General features: G+C 38.4%; 1 protein-coding gene across 6 annotated transcripts in view; it reads left to right on the forward strand.

Moving 5' to 3' along the window:
• LOC120066981 (beta-galactosidase 9) overlaps positions 1-25,603 on the forward strand; it is a 39,552-nt gene that overhangs the window by 915 nt on the left and 13,034 nt on the right. For 2 of the 6 annotated variants that reach the window (XM_039018354.1, XM_039018321.1), the window contains exons 2-13: positions 81-176; positions 267-379; positions 932-998; positions 1,176-1,268; positions 13,283-13,426; positions 13,997-14,085; positions 14,706-14,811; positions 15,706-15,793; positions 16,168-16,289; positions 17,199-17,402; positions 17,907-18,139; positions 18,423-18,538. In XM_039018354.1, coding sequence (XP_038874282.1) covers positions 81-176; positions 267-379; positions 932-998; positions 1,176-1,268; positions 13,283-13,426; positions 13,997-14,085; positions 14,706-14,811; positions 15,706-15,793; positions 16,168-16,289; positions 17,199-17,402; positions 17,907-18,139; positions 18,423-18,538 — 1,471 coding nt within the window. Of the gene's footprint in view, positions 1-80; positions 177-266; positions 380-915; positions 999-1,161; positions 1,269-13,282; positions 13,427-13,996; positions 14,086-14,705; positions 14,812-15,705; positions 15,794-16,167; positions 16,290-17,198; positions 17,403-17,906; positions 18,140-18,422; positions 18,539-25,603 lie in introns of those variants that run through there. The other 4 variants (XM_039018338.1, XM_039018327.1, XM_039018334.1 and 1 more) reach the window with 4 other exon arrangements.

Below are 25,603 nucleotides of genomic sequence, written 5' to 3' on the forward strand. Positions count from 1 at the left end.
ATCAATTTGTTCATATGTTTTTACACGATTGTAGATGTGGCCTGATCATATTTTGGTAATTTCCTTTTACGTAATCACAGATGTGGCCTGGTATAATTGAAAAGAGCAAGGAAGGTGGGGCGGATGTCATTCAGAGTTACGTGTTTTGGAATGGGCATGAACCAACGAAGGGACAGGTGCTGTAATTTGTTTACAGGCTAGTCCAATCATCGTGTTTCTAGTAGCTTGCTCGACAACTTTAATATACTTACATTTCCCCCTTTCAGTATAACTTTGATGGCAGATATGACCTCGTTAAATTTATAAGACTGATAGGATCCAGTGGCCTCTACCTTCATTTACGCATTGGACCTTACGTGTGTGCAGAGTGGAATTTTGGGTATATCCTCCCGTCACCCAATTATTGTTTTCTTTTACTATTTGAATTTACAAGAGTGGTCTCTCTCTTTGAGATCTTATTGTTGGTTCTCTTGTGTTTGTCATGATGTAACTGATAGCTTTTAAGTTTTGAAAATTGGCATTCATTTCATCTGAAGAACAAAATCAGTTTTTGGTATCATCTGGTAGGTTGGTACTTAGTGCATAAGATAACAATGCAGCATGTCTGCATCTGGGGTGTAGTATTATGACTTACTAAACAAAATCACAGTTCATCATGGCTAACGGGGTTTGCCACGTTCATTTGCAAGTAGCATAGTTGAAAGGAGAATGTAATACTACAGCCTACAGAGACATGTTAGGTAAAGTAGGAAATAAGGAACTATTTTAGAAACTTAAAAAGATGTGCATCTGTTGAAAAATACTGTGTGAATGAGATTCTAGTCCTTACAGATGACATAACTCAGTACTGCTACTGACTTCTTGTCATCTAAAAATTATTCACCTGACATTTACAAAATGTTAACCGTGACGTAGTATGGGATTATTGTAGGGGTTTTCCTTTGTGGTTGCGCGATGTACCTGGAATTGAATTTCGAACAGACAATGCTCCTTTCAAGGTGCATGAGTATCTCTTACTGTATATTTGTGCTTGCTAGTTGATCATATCTCTTTTGGAGCCAAAAGTTTGGCATGTAAACCTTCATAAAATCAAGTTAAACATGTTGGTATTGCCAATTAATCTTTTCTGCACTGCAGTGACATGATTAACTGTAGCAACAGTTCATCTTTTATAGGAGGAGATGCAGCGATTCGTCAAAAAGATCGTAGATCTTTTGCGCGATGAAAAGCTATTTTGTTGGCAAGGTGGTCCTGTCATCATGTTGCAGGTTAAACAGAGACGTTATTGTTCTTAGCTATTAAATATTACTGTTTAATTTAATGATCGTGATTTTTGACCTTGCAATTGAAATTTATTGGGATTCTATTATTTATTTACGTTTATTTAGCTGCTTATAGGATAAGTTCCATGAGTACGACCCTATTTTAAGCTGAGTTGTTGATTGGTTATTTTAATGTTTACCAATAATTTCCATTGTTTTCTTACTATTTCATTATATTGCAGAATTTTTTGAAGAAGTTATCTTCAAAAGTTATTTTGCAGAAAATCACAACTCAGCTTTGCGGTGCAAATACTTGCATATGTTTCTTAGAACTTTGTTGAGTTCAAGCATTGGAATATTTGATCATCAATCCAACAATGGAAAATTTGATTCTGCTGTCCTTGTGGGGGTTGAAGTTTTAATATGAAAGTGATGTGCTTCATATTCTGATTTTGTAACCTCATTATTAGATTTTTGTGATCGACTTCTTTTTTTAAAATAATTTTTCTATGACTTCTTATAGCATGGGAGGTTAAAAATTGGAAATGTAAGGATTCAAAGCTTGTTAGCCAAATGGCTTTGGTGTTTCAACCTTAGCTCAATTCTTTTGGCAGAGTGTTCTTGCTATTAAGTTTGTTCCTCGTCTCAAGAACATAGGATGCCACAACTCCTTTCTCCTCTTCACCTATCCCGTCTATAATGGAGGCTCTCTCCGCTCTCCTCTCTCCTCTCTCCTCTTTCCCTTCCCTATCCCATCTAAAGTTCCGGTGAAACTCTCTCCTCCATCCTACTTTCCTTCCCCAACTGTTACTTTGGTGATAATCTCTCATCTCCGATCAACACTCACCCACCTTGCCATTTTCATCATCTTTTCACCCATACATTCGTAACTACAAAGTCATGGAAACACCTTATAGACACTTTTGCATGTGGTCTGTACATTCAAGCTATTCGAGTGAAGACTTGGAAAGAGGTCAGATAGTAATGATATCTTCCCAGACAATGGAATGGCTTGTGGAAAGCCTAGATATGATGCTCAAAGAACTGTTGGAAGATTTTTATTCAGAAAAAATCAAAATTGACTGTGGTCTATCTTGACTTTCTAAATTCTGAGCTAAAGAAGAATGGTTTGTTGAATATGCCTTCTGCCCTTCCTCGGGTGGTAGAAGAAACATTCATATTCCAGCCGGGAGAAACAAACAAGGTTGGTATTCCTTCTTTTCAACACTTAAGGAAACTATGATGCTCAATACTCTAAATCCTCAACTTAACAAAAAAGACCTTGATGAGATTCCAAGAAACAGTGTTCTTACAAGCTCATTTGTAGATGGAGTACAATTAGATAAATCATTAAGGTTGAAGGAAATCAAGGTACATTCCAATTCCTCATCCATTTGGGTCAAAAAGGAGAAAGAAATGTTGAACATGGATTTTAATTCCCTACTCGTGGTAACAAAATTAATGGAATTTTACTCATGGAGGAAAGTTAAATCCACCCTTGAAGATTATTTTCAGGCATCTGTTTCAATTAATCCCTGTTTAGCAGACAACAAAGCAGCAAATGCAACTGAAGCTCAAGAGTTGCATACAGTCATAAACAAGTCTTTTTCTAACGAAATTACATTGGAAAAAGGAATTGGCAGCTTGGCTTCAGGAAAAACGGTACATATCTCGGATATTGGAAGGGTTGCTATAATTACAGCTGAAGCATTTATTCCCCCATTCACCCTCTCTCTCCTTAGTTGATGAAGAAAGGACAGACATCATTAGACAAAGGAAAAGAGTCGGTTCACTCACCCTCTTCTTTTACCAAGGAATGCAATTTTCAAAAAGGAAGTTTAAGGGACATACTTGTTCGGCAAACAATTGAAGCAGACTCATAAATTGAACAGTCACATCTTCATTCAAGTTTGGCTCAAGCTCCTTCCTCAAAATCACAAGTACCAAGCTTTCATTTGGAGGTGGAAGAACCAGACATCACTCATTCACCCTTAAAACCCGGTTGTCATAAGAGTAAATCCTCAATTGCTAAATCACTCAACAAATCCGGATTTCTTGGAAGATATTTGTGTTCAATCTTTGGTTCCTCTAAGCAAAAGCCCTCCAAGAAAAAGACATTCTTCAGTAGTAATCACTAGCTCAGATTTCAGCATTCCAGGTTCAAAAGTCTCCTTTGTCCGAGGAACATTCTCCCAAGATTACAAAAAGCAAACAACCCTTGTTTCAGCCAAGATTCAGATGATGAATCAATCCATGAGACAAATGTTAGTGTAAGTAGTGAAGAACTCAATCGAGATTCCTTAGAAACAATCGTTGAAGAAGAAGGCTCACCTGGTCATTTGGGGGAAGCTTATAGAGCTCTCTTCCTTCAACAACAACATTCCCCAGTAAAAGCTACACAAGTTTCTCCTTCTCGAATTCCCTCTCAGTTTTCATCTTTAGTCGTTGTTTGTGGCCTTTATATGCAGGAAATTGCGCCCCCAAGGGAGGTGCCTCAAGCATGAAGATTAGATCTTGGAACACCGAGGGTCTCAATGACAAATCCAAACAGACAGCTTTGAGGCACTTCATTCAAAATCAACATCCAGACTTAGTAATGATTCAAGAAACTAAATGTTCAGAGATTGATCAGCAGTTAATAAAAGTGATTTGGAGCTCAAATGGAATATGATGGACCTTGGTGGAAGCTTTTGGCAAATCTGGTGGGTTGCTACTCATGTGGGATGAAAGGCCAAAGGGTTCGCTTTCAATTAAATTCACAACTATTTGCAAGAATATTTGTTGGGTGACTGTTGACTTGAAATGGTGAATGTAATGTGCATGCATGATGATGTGCTACAAGCTCATGTTGCCATAAACTTGTAACGCAAAATGTAATCTTATGCTGTGTTGCTGCTCATGCACATTTTATGCAATGCTACTTCTAATGAAATGTTTGTAGTATGCTATGCGTTGTCACAAGTTTCCTTGCGTTGAAATCAAGTATAATTCCAACGCAAATTTCTCAAAGTAATCCGAGGTCGAACACAGGGATTGTTGTCGTTAATGTGTTACATTTGTGATATATACGACCAGTTTTTATAATTAATAAAGAGTGTATTTATACAGGAAAGTAAATTGCGGTAAAGTAAAATTGTGCAGATAAACTAAAGTTGCGGTAATAAAATAAATTGCGATAAAAATAAACCTAAGCAAACGTGATGCAAGATACAAGATACATGATATACATGATGCTGAGTTCGAGACTGACTGTGAAGTTTACACAAAGGATCGTGGTATGCGATGGTGAGGCTTAATGGATGAATCAGAAAGAGAAAGAATAATTAGTACAAACATCGCAAGTTTGTTAATTGCGTTAAAGATACAACTAAGGTTCCGCTTTCCCTTGGCGTACACCTCTCAGTGATCAGTCGCGTTTCCATATCTCTATGGTGAAACAGGGATGAACGTGGTGAACGCAAGGTTGCTTCCATCTCTGGAAGTACTTTTCGCTTTAGTTAATGCATTCTTCCAACCCTCTCTCGATAGGCGGAATGCCATCTTCACTTCTGCTCTCACAGGTGAAGATGCCGTCTAGCATACCTTGACTAAACATAATTATTTCCTTAACCCAATTAATTCATTTGCTCAATTATTGCTAATTATCCAAGAGATTAAGAAAACATCGTGAAGAAAGTGAAATATGGATGAACGGAAATAGGCAAAGAGACGAAGATGGAAATGATCATAACATTTAATTATAGAATTAAGCGTCTGATACATGGTGTGAATGATAGACTAAGAAGATGAATACAATTGATGATAAAGAGATAGAAACAAATACAGAAGAGTGTCAACATCTTGACACAGATCTGGATGGTGGATTTGCTTGCCGGCGTTGGAGTGGATGAAGAGAAGAGCTTCCCTCTCAGGCTTGCTCGTTCGATAGAAGTGACCTTCATACAGAGCTTCAACGGCGGGGATCGGAAGGTTTCTTGCCTTGAGACTCACCTCTCGGTCTTGTCTCTTAATTCTTCCCGGATCTACTTTGATTAGTCGCTCAACCAGTCTCTCTTTTAGATCAGTATATACACTTTTCTCTGTACTCAAGCATGTTTTCTCAGTGGAATGGCCGGAGCTATTTATAGGCTCAACTTTGACTCTCTGCATTGTGGTCCCCACTTTATTGTTAAGGCAGTTCCGGAAATGGTGGAGTGAATATTCCTTCTGTTATGCAATCAATCCCTTCAGAAATGCACAACGGTCAGCTGTACACGCGTTAGAATCCTCCGCTTTTGTGTTGCTCTTCACATCTTTGATCATTTGCCCTCATGCATTGTTGTTTTTGATTACCGCATGTAGTTGAAATTGCGTTAATCGCTTAGCTCTTGATCGATTGTCGCATGCGCCTTCATTGCGTTGATCGTCTATTCATTCCTATGATGGGTGCAATGCGACGTAGATGCGTTGTTCTTTTTATCTTGAGCCATGAACGCATACGGTGACTTGATTTCCTGCAAAACGGACTTGAAATATTCTTTTCTACCATCGCAATGGTGTCAGTGGGTGTATTGACGACAATCTATAATTCTCGCATTTCTTAGCTAATTTCCATACAATTGACGCAACTTTCCTTTCTTTTGACCGCAATATCTAAATAAAACAGTATAAATAACTTGTATTTCTACAAGTTATCACACCCCCAAATTTAGATATATGATTGTCCTCAAGTATATCTTCTACTAAGGCAATATTGCTCAATTCCTATCCTAAATTTTGCGTCGATGTGTTGCTCCGAATGCTCAACCTAGACACATTACTTAACATCGCAATTTCTTTCTATTCTTGAAAATTCATAACAAAGCCCTACTTTGTTCTTCTATACTACAAATTTCTGCTCAAAAATGCTTTTCTAGTTGTAAAAAGAATGTTTACCTCTTGTCAAAACAACTTAATGCGTTTGGATGCGGTGGTGAAACTTTGCGTCATTTATTAGAGACTGTTGATCATGGTTACATCCTTCGTTTTGGCTTGTTCCCACGGGTGTCATGCGAACATCCAACTACGGTTGTGTGCCAATCTCAATTTTAACTCATGAATTTCAAAGGAGTTGTCTCTTGTTTCTTTTATTTTTCTTTTGCATTTTTCTCTTTTCATATTGCGTTGTTATTGGAAACCCACCTTCATTTTGGTTTGCTCCCACGGGTGTCATGCGAACATCCAACTACGAGCAGGCTCCTTTCACAACTTAACTCTTATCAGGTTGGGATTAATTAATTTTTTTTTTTTTTTGTAATGATGAGCGCATTTTTCTTAATGACCGCATCACTTGATCTCATCTGCTCAGACCTTCCCCACTCCCAAATTTAGAGATGTGCAAGGTCCTCATTGCGTTGTTTGGACAGAATAGACAAACACTTAGACAAAATCTCAAAAAGAAGGTTTAAGCAGAATTTTGAAGGATAAAAGGTAAAGCATTGCTGTAGTTACAAATTAACTAAGTGTTAGTTAGAAAATATAAAGTGTGGGAAATGTTCCTAAGTGTATGCATATTATACATCATCGCAGCGCAATGAAATAACGCAAAATAAAAGATTGAGAACATCGCAAAATTGACAGAGGATAATAAAGAAGAGGCTATTGCGTACTTGAAAGAAATGTTACTTAGCTGTATTGAAAATTAACTAAGTACACAAGGAATTACAATTAACGCAATACAAAATTTTTGCATGTACAAAGAATCAAAGAATTGGCTTCTATACACAGAAAAATAATAAATGAAGTTATAAATAAAAGAATGACCGCAATAATAAAAAAAAATGTAAAGTTATTAAGGAGGAGGAGGTTTTGGTGGAGGATTTTGATGAGGTACACGAGGAGTTTCTTCAAAGTGTAGATGCTACTGGAGATGTGGAGGCACCATGGGACCATGAAAATACGCTGTTAAGAAGTTAAAGTACTCATGATTGCGCTCCGCTAGTTGCCTCTGATTCAGGTGGATTGTATAGATGTTGCGTTGAATATTGATCATCACCTGCCTGGTCATTGCAGCATTGCGTTGTAAATCTTCTACTTGCTCATGTACCGCATCTATTCTCTGGCAAAAGAAGGTCTGTTGTTAGGAGAAGAGTTCTTGTTGTTGGGCAAGAAGGTTTCACATATCTGCTAGTGCAGCAGCAAAGGAGGCAATGGTAGGTTGTGCCTGCGATGTTTCGCCATCGACGTTTTGGGGTTGGGCAGAAGTGCCTTCACCAAATTGCGTGGGTCATCAACATGTGGCGGTGGAAGGGGAAGTTGCGATGATGATGCTGAAGGTGAGAATGGAGCTACTGGATATGCGGTTGGAGAATCAGGGGCAAGGAGAAGGTTGGTGAAATGCTCGGGAAGGGAAGAAGAAGGTTGTGCGGGAGGGCTTGGAGGGCGAATTATCAAAGGCAAAGGGTCCAAGGGTTCTGATCCTTGCGTTGTTGAGTCTTGGATTTTCCCTTTTCCTTTGTCATCTTTGTGCTGTTTCTTTGGCTTGGGTTGCTGCGGCGCATTTAAATCAATGACGGGCCTCTTCAATGGGAATTCGGGGCAGTGTAGGGAATCTTTGAGGAGCAACCTCAAAATCTTGACGTTTATGAGGCCATGAACTTCAGTCATGGGGTTCTTCCTCAATGCCTACACCCATTGTTAGGTATAAACTTGAGACGGTCCATGGGAAGAAATATTGCCCTCTTATGTGTCCCACAAAACCTCGAATTTGTCTTGCGATCAACTGGCCCACATCGAATGGAATGCCGCGCGCAATGCAATATGCTGCCATGACTCGATCCCTCGAAATTGTTTTGTCATGAGAAGTCGGGATGAGTTGCCGTTTTACCAAATATACCCAAAGCCGTGCCTCGGGAAGCAGTGTCTTGGACGTTAGAGTTCTGATGCCTTTTAATGAAACCGTCCACTTAGTGTCCGGTTGCGTTAATGTTTGCAGCACATCTTCCATCTGCTCTTCAGAAGGATCATCAATGATTTTATTACCCAGTGCATCTGGGTTGCTCTTCATCAAGAATAATTCATTGATGTCTTTTGCGCTGAAAGACACCATTTGCCCTTTTATGGTCACCACATTCTTGGTGCCATGTAGCCGTCCGTTGTAGAAGTTGCGCACTACCTTTGGAATTACGATGGCTGGGCACTAACAAAATGTTTCCCATCCGTGCTCCAGTACAACGTTTGTAATCAGGTCTGTTAGTGGCGTTGGCGCGGGGAAAAATCCCATCTCCATCAGCATATCATCATTTTCTCTCTTCTTCGATGAACGCCCCTTTGCCACCGTGGGCTTGCTACTTTCTACAACTGCTTTGCCCTTTTCTTTAGTCAACGCAAGGCGGGATTCTTGCCTTTGTTTCCTTTCCCTTGCCTTGCGTTGTTCCTCCTTCTCCCGTTCAGCAATTTCCTTGCCCTTCTTCCCTCTTATGCGCTAAACGTTTGCTCAGCGCTTCCTCTCCTTCTCCTTTTTCTTCTTCCTTTCCTCTTCTTCTTCAATTTCTTTTTCAAACTGCTCGGAGGCCAGCAAAATGCGCTGTTCCTCTTCGAGCCTTTTCCTTTCCTCTTCTGCCACAATCTCATTGTTGCGACGCACCTCCTCATCTTGTAATTTTCTTCTTCGATTACCTTCTGCGATGATGAGTTTTGCTCGCAACATTTTCTCTTGCTTCTCTTCCTCCTCCATTCTTCTCCTCTCCTGCTCTTTTAACGCATCTATCAAAATTGGAGGGTCAATTGTTGATCCTTGCGGCGCATTCTCCTTGTGACGCCATGTCAAGGGGGTGATTTCTACATCTTCTCCTTCGTCAGTCGCAACCGTTTGTGGTGTTGCAGGTTGCGCTGATTCCCCCTTGTCCTCCCTCACGGAGGTGGATTCTCCGTCCAGCTCTGGGCTTGTAGCCCTCTTTCTCCTCTCTTCCTCCTTCTTCAGGCGCCTTTCCTCTTGCCTGCTTTCTTTTCTTTCACTCCTTTCTTTCTTCTTCTTCAGCTTGGCCTCCTCATCTTCTTCATCCTCCTTCTCTTTGATTTTCTTCTCTGCTTTGCTTCGATGGGCTTGCTCATCTCCTTCAGCCCTCTTCTCTTTGCTCTTCTTTTCTTCTTCTTCTCCTCAGCCACTTCCGGTTGCTTCTCTGCCATCGCTTCCTTCAAAGCGACCCTGATGGGTCCCTCATAAGATTCTGCATTAGCAATTTCCTTAGGATCTAAGATGGCCAGAGCGCTTCTCCTTGACTTTTCCTCCATCGCCTCCTCCGAAGGCATTGGTTGGTTCACAACCCCAACTTCGGGTAGTCCTCCTCCTTTCTCCAAGTTGCTGAGAATGCTCCCAAACACCTCTTTATCGTCCTGTCTCTTCTTTTTACTTTCAGAGGAGAATATTGGGAGTGGGGTGCTTTCAGAACTCTGCCCCCTTTTGAAATGGAGTGGCCTGGCTGCTAAGGGATTTCGCCGGGGTCTTCTGGCGACTCGAGGGATGGTGTGTGGCTGGGCGGCGAGACGACGACTGGCTGCAAGGAATGCCGCCTCTCGCATAGAGAGTTGGGCTTCCGAGGGTGAAGAAGATGGCTGGGAAGAGTTGTCTGTCATGGATGCCGGAGTAAAAGAAAACTAGAAATTCTCTAGGGTTTTAGGAAGAGGGAAACAATCTGGTATGCAGAGTGCTCTAGGGTTTCTGTTTGCAAATGAGATCAAATGGACTCACAGTCGGAGGAGATGAAATTTATAGGTTGGGCCTTGATGGGTCCAACGCGAATTCTACGGTGGCAGGCCTCGAGCTACTCAAAATGCCTGTCGTTTGCACTCCTCACATTTATGAAGTTCCAGAGTCGTACGTCCTTTTAACTGCAGATTCATCATGTCCTTGGAAGCTGAAGCGATTAGACTTCTCAATTTGCAAAAAGAAAAAATAAGTTTAAAGTTGCAAAATTTGAAAGAGGTTCTTAAGCCTCAATTTGCTAATTTTGGAAAGGAAAGGAAGCGTAAGGTGAAAGATATGCTTTCAGAGCTAGATTTTTTGACACAAAGGTTGAAAGAGAAGCTCTTGCACCATTTGAGCTAGATATACGTCTCCCTATTTTATATTCTCTTGAAGAAAGAAACCTAATTCAAAAAAGTAAATTGAATTGGCTGAAGTTGGGAGATGAGAATACCAACTTTTTTCACAGATTTCTTTCAGCAAAGAGAAGAAGGAACTTGATTACAGAAATATTATCAAACAGTGGGGAAGTCATACATTCCATTTGGGATATAGAGTCAGAAATTTTGAGTTTTTTCTCTTCCTTATACACTAGAATGCCTGGCCCAAGATTTTTTCCTTCAGAAATCAGATTGAAGCAAGTTTCAGCAGCCCAGAATGTAGTTTTAATTGCTTCTTTTAATGATGAGGAAATTAAACATGCCTTAACCATCCTTGGAAAAAACAAAGCCCCTGGTCTTGATGGATATACAATTGAATTTTTCCTTAAATATTGGTCTAGTTTCAAGAATGAATTCTGGAAAATGTTTGAGGAATTTCACAAAAATGGGAAGGTCAACGCTTGCAACAAGGAAAATTTTACTTGCCTCATCCCAAAAAAGGAAGAATCACTTTATGTTAAAGATTTTAGGCTAATAAGCCTAACCACATCCTCTTACAAAATTCTAACCGAAGTCTTAGCTGAGAGAATGAAAAAGGTAATGCCCAACATTATATCAAACACACAGAGTGCTTTCATTGGGGGAAGACAAATACTAGACCCGGTCCTCATTGCCAACGAAGCCGTAGAGGACTATTGAGCAAAGAAGAAGAAGGGTTGGATCCTAAAGCTAGTTTTAGAAAAGGCATTTGACCGTGTGGATTGGTCATTTCTTGAAAAAATCCTTGCTGTAATGGGATTTCATGCAAAATGGGTTGAATGGATTGTGGGTTGCATAAATAACCCAAAGTTCTCCGTCTTTATTAATGGAAGACCAGGAGGTTGCATGCCACAAGGGGAATTCTCCGAGGGGACCCCTTATCACCCTTCTTATTCATCATAGTAAGTGAAGTTCTTAACGCTCTTATTGATAGAACACATGATAGTGGTTTGTTTGAAGGCTTTTTGGTAGGAAAAGACAAGGTTCACTCGTCAATTTTGTAATTTGCGGATGACACGCTATTATTTTGCAAATATGATGAAAACATGCTGGACAAACTTATTCAAACAATTAGTTTCTTTGAATGGTGTTCGGGGCAAAAGGTAAACTGGGACAAATCCGCTTTGTATGGAGTCAACATTGATGAAGATACACTGATTTCAACCTCCTCAAGACTCAATTACAAAGCTGGAAAACTACCTTTTACTTACTTAGGATTACCCCTTGGTGGATATCCGAAACAGAAGTCTTTTTGGCAGCTAATTGTGGACAAGATCCATCTGAAGCTTGATAGTTGGAAGAGGTACAACCTATCTAGAGGGGGAAGATTAACCTTTTGGAATGCTCTCTTGGAAAATATGCCAACCTATTACATGTCCATTTTCCAAATGCCTTGCTCCATAATTTCTGAAATTGAGAGAATAATGAACAATTTTTTCTGGGAAGGTCAGAAGGGTAGCAAAATAAATCATTTGGTTAAATGGGAGAGAGTCTCTAAAGCCTTGCATGATGGTGGCCTCGGAATTGGTAACCTGCAGAATAGGAACTTCGCATTATTATTCAAATGGAATTGGCACTTAAAGAACACGACTCATTATGGAGCAAATTTGTAAAGAGCATTCATGGAGTGGACCCTCATTTTTGGCATACCTCGGGGAAACATGGCTCGAGTCTAAGGAGCCCTTGGATTAGCATATCCAAGACATGGATCAAATTTGAATCGTTTGCAACTTTCAAATTGAGAAATGGAACCAACATTTTTTTTGGCTTGACCCGTGGTGCTCCAACATTGCTTTCAAAGAACGCTTCCCTCATCTCTACTGTGTTGCTACAATGCCTAAAGATATCATTAGTGAACATTGGGACCTGGGAATTTACTCTTGGAATCTGTTATTTCGAAGGCCTCTAAAGGATGAGGAATTCTCAGAATTCCAGCAATTAATGGGCTGTCTGGAAGGCAAAAAACCAACCCAAAGGGCTGATGCAAGGGTGTGGGCATTGAATTCGTCTATCAAAGCACTCGAACTCATCTTCCCCTTTGGAAAAAGAGCTTTTTCAGGCCCTCTGGTCCAAAAGCCCAAGAAAAATCAACATTCTGGTTTGGGGTTTAATTTTTGGATCTCTTAATTGCTCTGGAGTGTTGCAACACAAACTTCAATCTCATTATCTTTCACCCACCATCTGCCATTTATGCCTAGCAAGTAGTGAAGACTTACGACATGTGTTCTTTGATTGTCCTTATTCAAGAAAATGCTGGAGGAATCTCTTTTCATATTTCAATCTACATTGGGTCTTTGGACAGAACATTCACAGTAATGTTTCCCATATTTTGACTGGACCGATCTTGTTTTCCAAGACACAAATTCTTTGGTCAAATGCGGTTAAAACTTTAATTTCAGAATTATGGTTTGAACAAAACTAAAGAGTATTCCACAACAAGGTTATCAAATGGTCAAACAGATTTGGATCAGCCCGCTTATTAGCTTCCTCTTGGTGCTCTCAATCTAAGTTTTTTGTTGATTATTCTATCCAGGGCATTTGCCTCAACTGGGATTATATCTTCTTTGTAAATACTAATAGTCTCTATTTTTGTTTGATAGTTTCATCTTGTAAATGGATATGATAAGGGTGCTACGGGGGTGTCAACCTAGTTGAGATGTCCTGGTGCACCTGCTGCTCCTTAACCTCTGAATTATTATTCTATTTTGAGCTTTGTACTTTGAGCAATAGTTTCTTTTCATTATATGAATGAAAAGTTTGTTTTCGTTTTTTTTTTTTAAAAAGACTTCTTATAGCATGTGAATATTTCATTTTGCCAAAATTTCCGCTATAGTTGGATGACGTAGCCTCTTTTACCTCGAATTCCATTCTTACTGCCACTCTTTTAAATTAAATAACAGGTTGAAAATGAATATGGAAATATTGAAAGCTCATATGGAAAAAGAGGACAGGAGTATATTAAATGGGTTGCCAACATGGCTTTAGGCCTTGGTGCTGAGGTTCCATGGGTTATGTGCCAGCAGAAGGATGCTCCATCGACCATTGTAAAATCTTTAGCCGATATACTCAAATTTCAGCTCTCTTTCATATGTTAGGCAATAAAACTGAGGGTGTCTGGTGTACTTTATGAAAATTTTTATTTAGACCAAAATTTCAAATCCTTTTTCTATTAATTTTTAATATAAACTTTTGTTTGTGAAGATTTCTTTTTCATTTTATCTACATCTTCTTGATACCGACTTCAAGAATGCAATAGATTTACATCGATTTAAAAAAAGTTGATGATTATTCCTGAGCAACTATTAGAAAACATAGCAAAATATTGTTGTTGTTCTTCACCTCTCCAAATTGATTTTAAAAACTAAAAAGCATCTTGTCAAATGTATTTTATGAGTTAAGACATTGTGTGCAGTGTATGTGTGTGTGTTTGGAAGTTCTGAAGTACAAAATAAAATTCTAACTGTAGCTTAAACATCAGTTTATATAACTTGTTTGGTTAAGACCAGTCAATAAAATTCTGTCTATAATGAACTGACAAGAGTTTGTATTTACTTTTTTCTTGAAATCTTGAAATCCGAAGCTTGTTAACTTATGTTTATTTGGTAATATTACAGATAAATTCATGCAATGGTTACTATTGTGATGGATTTAAACCAAATTCTCCAAGCAAACCCATATTCTGGACGGAAAATTGGGATGGATGGTATAGTTTTCTAATTTTTAGAAGGATTATGTTTACCCTACCATTTGTCATTTATCTACTTATTTCATTATTATTATTATTATTATTATTATTATTATTATTATTATTACTACTACTACTACTTGTTTAACTCATTGAAGTATAATTTCTTTTTCTAATTACTATTATTGTTTATGTTGTAATCCTTTAAAAAAGAAGCCAAAGGTGCTATGAAGTTCTGGTTTATACTTTCTCGTGGAAAGTTTGGATTGAAAGAAATCATAATATTTTTAAGGCAGAGAATTACCCCTAGAAAGTCCTATTTTATTTTTGTATTGGTTGGAGTTGTTTTTCGTAAACGCCTTGGGCCCTCCTTTCAGTTCTCCCACTATTTTTGTAATTTGTAGTTCTCATTCATCCATGGAAAGATTCTTTTGTTTCTAAATTGCTACCATGAAAACACCAAGGAGGGAACAAAATGTTGAAAGTTTAGAAGTCTGACCAAAACCTTTCGTAGTAGAATACCATCTGTCCTCAGCTAAACATGAATTGTTCTGTTCATATATCAGATTTACATAATCGAGGGTATTATTTGTTCTATTGAATAATTTCAGTGGCATAAACGTTTCATTTTTATGAAGGTTTACATCATGGGGTGAGAGAACACCCCATAGGCCAGTTGAAGATCTTGCATTCTCCGTTGCCCGCTTCTTCCAACGCGAAGGGAGCTTTCAGAATTATTATATGGTTTGTGAGATGACTGTAATTTGGGGATATTTGAAACATTGCCAATTACTAGATATTAATGAAATCTTTTGAAGACGGTTCCAAGAATGGAGCATGACATAGTTTTGTGCGCTTTTTTTTTTTTTGGATGGTTGGACATTGATTCCATGTGTCATGCATACCATCTCATACTGTCATTTCTTTTCCCCGTATTGAGGAATTCAATTTTTACAGGTGATCTTATTTTATAAGAAACACCTTTTATTTACTAGAAAGAAACTACAAAGAGTAGCGAATCGGGAAACATCAGTCCCTGGTTTGATTCTGCTAAATAATGAAATATATTTATGGCCATTATTCCTTCTCTGTATAATGAAATATATATATTTTTATATGGGAGATAATGGAATGACAGTGATAGAATTTACAATGCAAATCACAAATGAGGATGGAATACTATATCTAAAACCAGTTGAAGTCATTAAAGTGAAATGAAAAGTAAAGAGAGTGGAACTAAAATAATTCTTTATGATAGATTTTTTTATGCTTTTGAGGCTGAAACATTGTGCACAGCACATCGATTTGGGTGAGAATTTCATGGGGACTTCCAAACATTTCACCTTCTTTTCTAATTAAATGGTTAGTTTTGGGGCTTGTAAGTTGGCTCGGTATCAAATTATTCTTTGTGGTTATTTCTGTTTTTTTAATTGTTTTTTTACCACACTGGTACTTCCATATTCCTCGATGATATTATGTTTTTATAGGTGAGCAATGAAATTTGTTTTCCTTGAGGAAACCATGTTTTTATTGGAGAAAAATGTGAAATATTTATTTTTGGGGCTATGGAATCATCAGATTGTTTATATCCTGCATTTATTCAATGATGTAACTAAACGTACTTCTCAACATTTGCAGTACTTTGGTGGAACAAATTTTGGCCGTACTGCTGGAGGCCCATTTTATATTACTAGCTATGATTATGACTCTCCAATTGATGAGTATGGTAGGTATCTTAGGTTGAAACAGATTTTCTGTGATAAGCTTTAGTTGTTACTTTCAGTTACAATCTGCTAACGTAGTGGGAACATAAAGAAAGGCCATAGGGCGAAGGGGTCATGAGTTAGATCCATGGTGACCACCTACTTAAGATTTAATATCCTATGGGTTATTTTGACACCCAAATGATGTAGGGTCAGGCGGGTGGGCTGTGAGATTAGTCGAGGTGCACGTAAACTGGCTCGGACACTCACGGATATAAAAAAAAAGTTACAATCGGCTAACATTTAATATTACCTAGTCCCATGTCATTATTTTGTATAAAGCCTACAAAATCATTATTCATAGGCTCTATTGGCAATATTTATTTTCTTCATATAGGTTTGCTAAGGGAGCCCAAATGGGGGCACTTGAAGGATCTACATACTGCATTGAAGCTCTGTGAACCTGCTTTGGTGTCTGCTGACTCACCCCAGTATATTAAGCTGGGACCCAAGCAGGAGGTTTGGCAATAACTTGAGCTTTTTATGGTTTTTATTGTACTATTATCAGAAATTTGTATAATCAGGATGAGTTTTTACATGAATAAATTTATAGAAAACAAGGGTTTCATTAAATGAGTTGGAAGAACATTTATTTGTGTCTTTTTTTCTTTTTCAGCTGAGACGGTTAAAAAATGACCAAAAGACACTTAATAAACCCCAAAGATCCAAACAGGCCATACAGAAAATTTCATTTCTGCAAATGTACCAATTTCAACTATTAACAATCTAATAAGGAGAAATGCAATTATGCAACAGAGATAGGGAGGAATCAAGGCCTGGAGATTACATAGCACTCCAAACCAGTAAAGCCTATGACCTTTCCTTAGACATTCCCTTACTGATCTGATCTCCAATGAAATGCTCTACTTCTTCCATACTGTGTCTACAGCAAGTTTGCATTTTGCATTCAAGTGAAGAGAACAAAGACTGCCCTTTTTCTTCAATGCAAGTTTTGGGCCCATCTTTTCAATTCCTTTGGCCGAAATTAGTCACCTGAAAGGGTTTTCTGGATTTTTCCCTAGGGGCTATGGGACCTGATGACTAGACTTTTCTTGTGGCATCGATGCTGGAAAGAAGCAAGGCATCTTTAAAATGGATCACACAGATTATGCTAATTTTTTGTTTGATGAATTTAATTTTCACTCCCTCCTTATTTTGTAAATTCATTCCCTCATTTACTGATAACCTCCATCATCTTCATCTTAAAGATTGTTCTTACTTTGAGGTGGGTTGAGGCTTTCCTTTCTCTCTTTTGTTATGAAAATATTCATTCATGGCATGTAGTGTCTAAATGATCTGAATTATCGTTTGCTGATGGATGTTTACTGATAAATATGAATATTATAATTCTCTCCTTACTGTTTTCAGGCACATGTTTACCATATGAATTCTCAAACTGATGACCCAAAACTTTCGGAGCTTAGAAGTCTAAGAAACTGTTCTGCATTTCTTGCAAACATTGACGAACATAAAGCAGTTTCTGTAAAATTTAATGGGCAAACTTATAAGTTACCACCATGGTCCGTTAGTATTTTACCAGACTGCCAGAACGTAGTGTTCAACACTGCAAAGGTATGATACTCCTGTTTGATTTTGAACTTTGATTGATCTTTCTTGTTAGTAATGCACAATGGAAGAATCTGATGCAATATCTCTTGTTTCTTTCATTATAGAAACTGGTCTTCGATGCTGTGTTATTTAACGATATATGTATGTAAGCCCAAGGAAAACTGAAAACTATATTGGAAGTTCAGTTTCTTAGTCATTCTTCTATATAAGCTTTAACAATATATTTTGTTCTTGCTAGTTTACATGATGGCTTGGGAAAATTGAATTGATATTGGAGTTTTTATTTATTTTTTTTCCAAGCATCTATAATAGTACTGAAGCATCTATAATAGTACTGACTCAGTGATAAGATGGATTGATTTAATGATGAGCGTGAAGATTTTCTGATTACAATGTGTTGGCATTTGCTTTTGAGTTGCTTACTACCAGTCTTCCCAAAACTTCTTTTTCTGTCTCTGGATGCTTCATAATTTTACTTGAGAACCTTAAATTGCAAATGTTGAGCAGGTTGCAGCACAGACTTCCATCAACGTATTGGAGTTTTATGCGCCCCTTTCTGCTAACATGTCTTTGAAGTTACATGCTATGGATCAGAATGAACTTTCGATAATTGCAAATTCTTGGATGACGGTAGAAGAACCAATCGGCATCTGGAGTGACACAAGTTTTACTGCCAAGGGTATGCTGGAGCAATTAAATGTTACAAAGGATCGTTCTGATTACCTTTGGTATTTGACCAGGTAATGTTTCATTTAATTGGTAAAATTGGAAACACAATTGCACATTCTGATCAGTAATTAATTGATAAGAGAAGTGTTGTCTTATGAGGACTACTGTTTACTATTACCAAAATTGATCTAACTTTAGTTTCATGTGAATGATGAAATCTGAAACAATACAATCAACTAAATAAACCAATTAGAATTGAGATGAAAAACTTTCACTAGTGTTGATGGCTTAATGTAGAAAATATTCTTCTTGGCAAAAAAATTTATTTGCACCTATGTACTTTGTGGAATACAGGATACATGTTTCCAATGATGATATCACATTTTGGAAAGAAAGTAACGTAAGCCCAACAGTTACGATCGATAGCGTTCGTGATGTATTTCGTATATTCATTAATGGGAAGATTGCAGGTGATTGAACACGATATGTTGCATGGTCTTTGGTCTGTTATTTATAAATTCTTCATATTCTTTTCGGAATTTTGGATTGTGTTTGTAGTGCATCAGCTATATTCTAGGTGATTGAACATGAATCCAATGTTTGAATTTAACTCTTGTAGAGCTCACTCGTTGCATTGAAAACATGGTGTAATGCTTCAAGAACTCAAGAGTATTTCTTCTATTAATGAATAGGAAAGTAGGCATAAGAGGCCTATTTATATACAAAAGGTGACTGATCACCTAGGCAGCCGGTTAATCTAAGAGAAGTAACCGGATAAAGAAGGTAATAACAGTTTCTTTTACAGACGGGTTAATACAGAATGCTACTGCCTTAAAATTACAGTTGATTTAATATTTATAGCAACTAAAATTAAACTAAAACTGTTCAACAATTCCTACATCAGTTCTACCCGCCTAAGAGGAACAAACTCACCATTGAGTTTGGTTAAGTGAGCTCACTTCATCTGGAGGATGGTAATGGTATATGTTTGAAACATTAAATGTTGAGCTGATTTTCATGGTTGGTGGAAGATCTATGCGGTATGCATTGGGACCCAATTTCTCTAGGATAGGAAATGGGCTTGTCTTCTTGTTGGTGAGTTTGGAATGTTGTCTTGTAGGCGCCTCCTGATCCTTAGGTTCTCTCGCTCTTTGTATAATCCTCTTGTACTTTGAGCATTAGTCTCTTTTCACCTTATTAATAAAGAGGCTCGTTTCCTTTTCAAAAAAAGTTGGTATCAAAACCAGGGTTTACGAAAACTTGGAGAGGTTAAGAAACTTTTTGATCTGGTAGTGGGTATTAGAGCAAAAGTATACAAACTAAGGAAAATTGACAAAGAGACAACCGAGTTGTAGGAAACTTGGGAAAGCTAGTGAGGTTATAAAACCCTGGGAGAAGCTAGTAAAAGTAAAGGTTGTTGGAAACCTGGAAGGTTGATCTAGCATAGAAATAGGTTAAGGAAACCTGGAAACGATTAGTATACTTATATAAAATAGTTAGCAGAGAATAACATATTTCACTTAACGCTGGTTCAATCTTGATGTAGATACATGCAACACCCTGGCAGACCAAGTTGGCAACAGGAATCTGGAACTCAGCATGTTACCTTTGATTCCAGATCGTGGGAAGTAAGAAATAGTGAGGGGACCTATTGTCCTCATATTGCTATTGATATGGGAAATCAAGTAATATATTCAATATCTGAGATGCATGAAACTAACAAACCACGTAGATGTTCAACTTGTGGTAAAAACCACAAGGACTTGTGCTTGTTGGGCACAAACATTTGTTCTGGATGTGGGCGTGAGGGCCACATCAGAAAACATTATCTCTACTTTCAATAAAGAAATAAGTTGAGGAAAGAAAGGATACCTACAGAAGATTTTAATTCACCATCTCGGCATAATTCACCACCTGAGCATAGTTCACCACTTGATGGCATAGTGCACCACCTAAGCATAATTCACCACCTGATGGCATAGCATAATTCTTCTTTCTCATAGTATGGTTTCTCATTCTCATAGCATAGTTTTCTTGACTACTTTCCCAAGTGTTCAACATAATGCACTTAGGATTTTACTCAACTATGCTATGCATTAAACTTCATCAACTACGCTACAAGTTGGACCTCTTTAACTATGGTACGAGTTGAACTTCCTCAATTATGCTATGAGTTGAACTCCATATTGCTATTGATATGGGAAATCAAGTAACATATTCAATACCTGAGATACATGAAACTAACAAACCACCTAGATGTTCAACTTGTGGTAAAAACCACAAGGACTTGTGCTTGTTGGGCACAAACATTTGTTCTGGATGTGGGCATGAGGGCCACATCAGAAAACGTTGTTTCTACTTTCAATAAAGAAATAAGATGAGAAAGGAAGGATACCTACCGAAGATCTTAGTTCACCACCTGGGCATAATTCACCACCTGATGGCATAGTTCACCACCTGGGCATAATTCACCATTTGATGGCATAGCATAGTTCCTCTTTCATAGTTTTCTTGACTACTTTCCTTAAGTGTTCAACATAATGCATGTTGGGTTTTACTTAATTATGCTACGGGTTGAACTTCATCAACTACGCTACGGGTTGGACCTTTTTAACTATGGTACGAGTTGACTTCCTCAATTATGCTACGAGTTGAACTCCCTCACTATGCTGCAAATTGAACCTCTTGAACTACGCTACGAGTTGAATTTTCCAACTATGCTATCAATGTCATTCCAATTGCGCTACCAATATTAGGGTGATGGATTGAACTCATCCATACTTCCAACCAAGGTTGAGTCTTTATTTCTTACACACTTAATATTTGGTTAATCTTTCAACTTCTCCATGGACTATGTGTCCAAAAGTGTTCTTTCAACCTAGTATGCATTCAACCTAAGAGAGATGAATTGAACTTGTCCAATCATACTTCAAGGGTTGCGTCCCACTCCTTTCCTTCCGACACTTAGTCAAATTCCAATTTCCCTACTTCACCATTGGCCATGCGTTCAACCTTTCCTCCCAAAGGTTCGCACGCATAGTTAGTTTTCCTAGTATCTCATCTTCTTCCAAAGCATAGTCTGAGCACTTGGCCCATTTTTGACTTCTTAAATCCAACATACACTCCTACTTAATCTCTTATCCTAAGTGTTAACTTGGCTTATCCTAAGCTTATATGCAAGGGAACTAAGTTGAGGGCTTACAACCATTGCGGGGTCATCCATGTTGTCTTCATCACAGCCAGCTTCATCAAAGGCGTCTTCTTCTTGAATTGCTAATGTTCTTCGTTGAGGGCACTCATGGATAAGTGGTCTTGTTGCCCACATCGAAAACATTTGCCTAGTGTAGCCCGTTAACAAGGATTTGAATTGCTTTTAGGGGTGTTGCTTTCAGCCCCTTGGACATTTGAGGTTTTAGGAGGAGCCTCGTCTTTTTGGTTTGCTGATTTGTTATTGCTCCCGAAGGATTCAGCCGTGGTTGATCACTGGTTGTTCTCTTGAAAGATTGTTGCTGTTGTTCCCATGGTTATCTTCTTTGATAGGTCTTTGCTGGTTTTATCTTAGTGCTTTGTTCAATTGTCGTTGCAAGAGTGATGGCATCTGCCAAATATGCTACCAGGTGTAGTTTGACAATTTCTTGGATCTCCTCTCAAAGGCCAAGGACGAATCTTGACTCCAATTGTTGTTCTGATTCAAGAAGATTTTTCTCTGTTATAATTCTATAGTTAGGGTTTTCCATTCTTGTAAATATTTTGTGATATTTTCCTTTTTTATGCTTTGTACTCTTGTATATATTCATACCTTTGGTGAATGAATAAAGCATTCTGATTCTTTCTCAAACCTAAGAGTTTTACATGGTATCGGAGCTCTCTAAACAAACTTAGGGTTTTGTGAACCTCAGGATTTGAGAATTTAGAACCCATTTGTGATACGTCTAGGGTTTTGTGGAGAGGTGAGTTTACATTTTTGCTCATAGTTGCCATCTTCGATTCGTTCGCCATCGTTAGCCGCCGCCGGGAAAAAAAAAAAAAAGCTGTTTTTTTTTACACCGCCCAGCCGCCGATCTACAAAACCCCAAAGTCCGGTTGCCATTTGACCAGCGTGTGAAGCTCACGCGCTGTTGCTCCATCTTGCTGTCCATCCACACGCCGGCGCGTGTAGGCGCGTGCGCCATCGGGTTTTCGTCCGTCTTCTGTGGGTTTCCTCAATGTTGTTGGCTCTTCTTGGTGGTGTGTTTGTTTGGGATATATAGATATACTCACTGCTTGTATAGACATCTCTTCGGTAAATTAGGGTTTGATTCTTTGCTGTCCGATGTCTATTTTTTGAGGTAATGGCTGATAAGAAATCAATAATGTCTGAGATTGTTCCTATGGTGTCAAATGTAACTAAACACAAGTTGAATGGACCCAACTACTATTCATGGAGATCAAATCCAGGAGGTGTTGTTTGCTATTATTATCATAAACCTGGCCATACAAAACGTGAATGCAGAATATTACTGAATAAGGGTCGGAGGATGCCATCACCCTCTGCACATGTCGCCTTTACTCCTGATAATCTTGACAAGTCAATTACTATTTCTGCAGAGGAGTTTGCTAAATTTCAGCAGTATCAAGAGTCATTAAGGGTGTCATCTTCTACTCCCATTACGACCATCGCAGAGATAGGTAACATTTCTAAATGTCTTCTTTCCTCCACGTCAAAATGGGCCATTGACTCTGGTGCTACAAACCATATGACAGGTAACCCCAGTTTATTCTCTACCTTTTGTACATCTACCTCTTCACCTAATGTTACTATAGCTGATGGAACCTCCACTCCTATTTTAGGATCAGGAACCGTTCATCTCACTGAAACAATTTCTTTGTCATCAGTTTTAAATTTACCAAATTTCTCGTTTAATTTGATTTCGGTCAGTAAACTCACTCGTGATCTTCATTGTTGTGTCACCTTTTTTCTTGGTTATCGCTTATTTCAGGATCTTACGACAAAACAGACTATTGGTAAAGGGCGGGAATTTGGAGGTCTTTACATCTTTGAACCACAAACACCTACGGCCATCACATGCTCTAGCATGCCGTCTCCCTTTGAAGAGCATTGTCGTTTGGGTCATCCGTCTATCTTTGTGTTGAAGAGTCTTCATCCACAACTTCAACATTTGTCTTCTTTCGATTGTGAGTCATGTCAGTTTGCTAAATTTCATCGTTTGAGTTCGTATCCTCGAGTCAATAAACGAGCTAGTGCTCCTTTTGAATTAGTCCATTCTGATGTTTGGGGTCCATGTCCTATTGAGTCCAAAGGAGGGTTTAGGTATTTTGTTACATTTGTCGATGACTATTCTCGTGTTATGTGGTTATATTTGATGAAAAGTCGTTCTGAGTTACTTTCTCATTTTTGTAACTTCCATGCTGAAATTCAAACTCAGTTTAGTGGTATTCTTAAAATCCTATGGAGTGATAATGCTAAGGAATATTTCTCTCATACACTCAAGTTTTATTTAGATGCCCATGGCATTCTTCTTCAATCTTCTTGTGTTGATACTCCATCTCAAAATGGGGTTGCAGAACAAAAGAATCGTATCTCCTTGAGACAGCCAGAGCTTTGATGTTTCAGATGCATATTCCAAAATCCTTTTGGGTTGATGCTGTTTCCATAGCTTGTTTCTTAATAAATCGCATACCCTCTTCCATTCTTAAGGGTGAGATACCTTTTCGTACTTTATGCCCCAAGCAACATTTGTTTCCCATTCCACAAAGAATATTTGGTTGTACCTGCTTTGTTCGGGATGTTCGGCCTCAGCATACCAAGCTGGATCTAAAGTCCTTAAAATGTATTTTCCTTGGTTATTCCCGTGTCCAAAAGGGGTATCGGTGTTATTGTCCTAGTCTAAATAATATTTAGTCTCTCCTGATATCACGTTTTTTGAACATAACCATTTTTTCATCACCGTCTTTCTCTTCGAATAAGAGTCAGGGGGAGCATAAGGAATTAGAGGATGATTTCCTTGTCTACACAGTTATTTCTCCTTCCGATCCTCTTCCTGATTCATCTCTACCTGTGGCTACCTTCCTCCCATCATTAAGGTCTATACTCGACGACAACCTCCTCCAGTTTCATGCTCTGTACCAGAGTCTTCTTCGTCATTGGATCCAGAAACGGGTGATGATCTTCCTATTACTCTTCGTAAAGGTAAACGTACTTGTGCTCATCCTATTTCCTCTTTTGTTTCATATAATCATTTGTCACCTTCCACATGTTCATTTATTGCATCCTTAGAGTTTGTATCCATCCCGAAAACTGTTCATGAGGCTTTGTCTCATCCTGGTTGGTGTGCCACAATGGTGGAGGAGATGATTGCCTTAGATGATAATTGTACTTGGGATTTAGTCTCTCCTGCAGGAAAGAAGGCTATCAGTTGCAAATGGGTGTTTGTAGTTAAAGTCAATCCTGATGGTTCTGTTGCTCGGTTAAAAGAAAGCCTCGTAGCGAAAGGCTACGCACAAACTTATGGCGTTGACTATGCTGATACTTTTTCTCCTGTAGCAAAAATGGCATCTGTGAGGTTATTTATTTCATTAGCTTCAATCAATCATTGGCCTTTACATTCGGCTTGATATTAAAAATGCATTTCTTCATGGTGATCTTCAAGAAGAGGTGTATATGAGACAACCACCAGGGTTTTGTTGCTCAGGGGAGAATGGAACGGTGTGTCGCCTTCGTAAATCCTTGTATGGATTAAGCAGAGCCCACCAGGCTTGGTTTGGTAAATTTAGTCAGGTGATTGAAAACTTTGGAATGCAGAAGAGCAGGTCAGATCATTCAGTTCTTTTTAAGAGATCTGAGGGTGGTGTCATCTTGTTAGTCATATATGTGGATGATATTGTGATTACTGGTGATGATGCTTTAGGTATCCAGTCTCTAAAGACCTTTCTTCATAGTCAATTCCATACAAAAGATTTGGGCATGTTGAAATACTTCTTAGGAATTGAGGTTAATAAGAAGCAAGAAAGGAAATTCTATTATCACAAAGAAAATATGTACTTAACTTGTTGACTGAGACAGGAAAGCTAGGGGCTAAGCCATGTAGTACCCCAATGATGCCCAACCTACAGCTCACAAAAGATGGAGAATTGCTAAAAGATCCTGAAAGATATAGGAGGTTAGTGGAAAAGCTTAATTACCTTACAGTGACTCGACCCGATATAGCCTATTCAGTAAGTATTGTGAGTCAGTACATGTCATGTCCTACAGTTGATCATTGGGCTGCATTGGAACAGATTCTTTGTTATTTGAAGGTTGCTTCCGGGCGTAGTTTATTATATAAGGATTATGGTCATACTAATATTGAATGTTTTTCAGACGCCAATTGGGCAAGATCTAAAGAAGACAGAAGATCAACCTTAGGGTATTGTGTTTTTGTTGGTGGTAATTTGATTTCTTGGAAGAGTAAGAAGCAAAATGTGGTGTCACGTTCAAGTGCAGAATCAGAATATAGAGCAATGGCACAATCTCTGTGTGAATTGATTTGGATATA

This window comes from Benincasa hispida, chromosome 1, assembly GCF_009727055.1.
Source record: "Benincasa hispida cultivar B227 chromosome 1, ASM972705v1, whole genome shotgun sequence".
Taxonomy (NCBI): domain Eukaryota; kingdom Viridiplantae; phylum Streptophyta; class Magnoliopsida; order Cucurbitales; family Cucurbitaceae; genus Benincasa; species Benincasa hispida.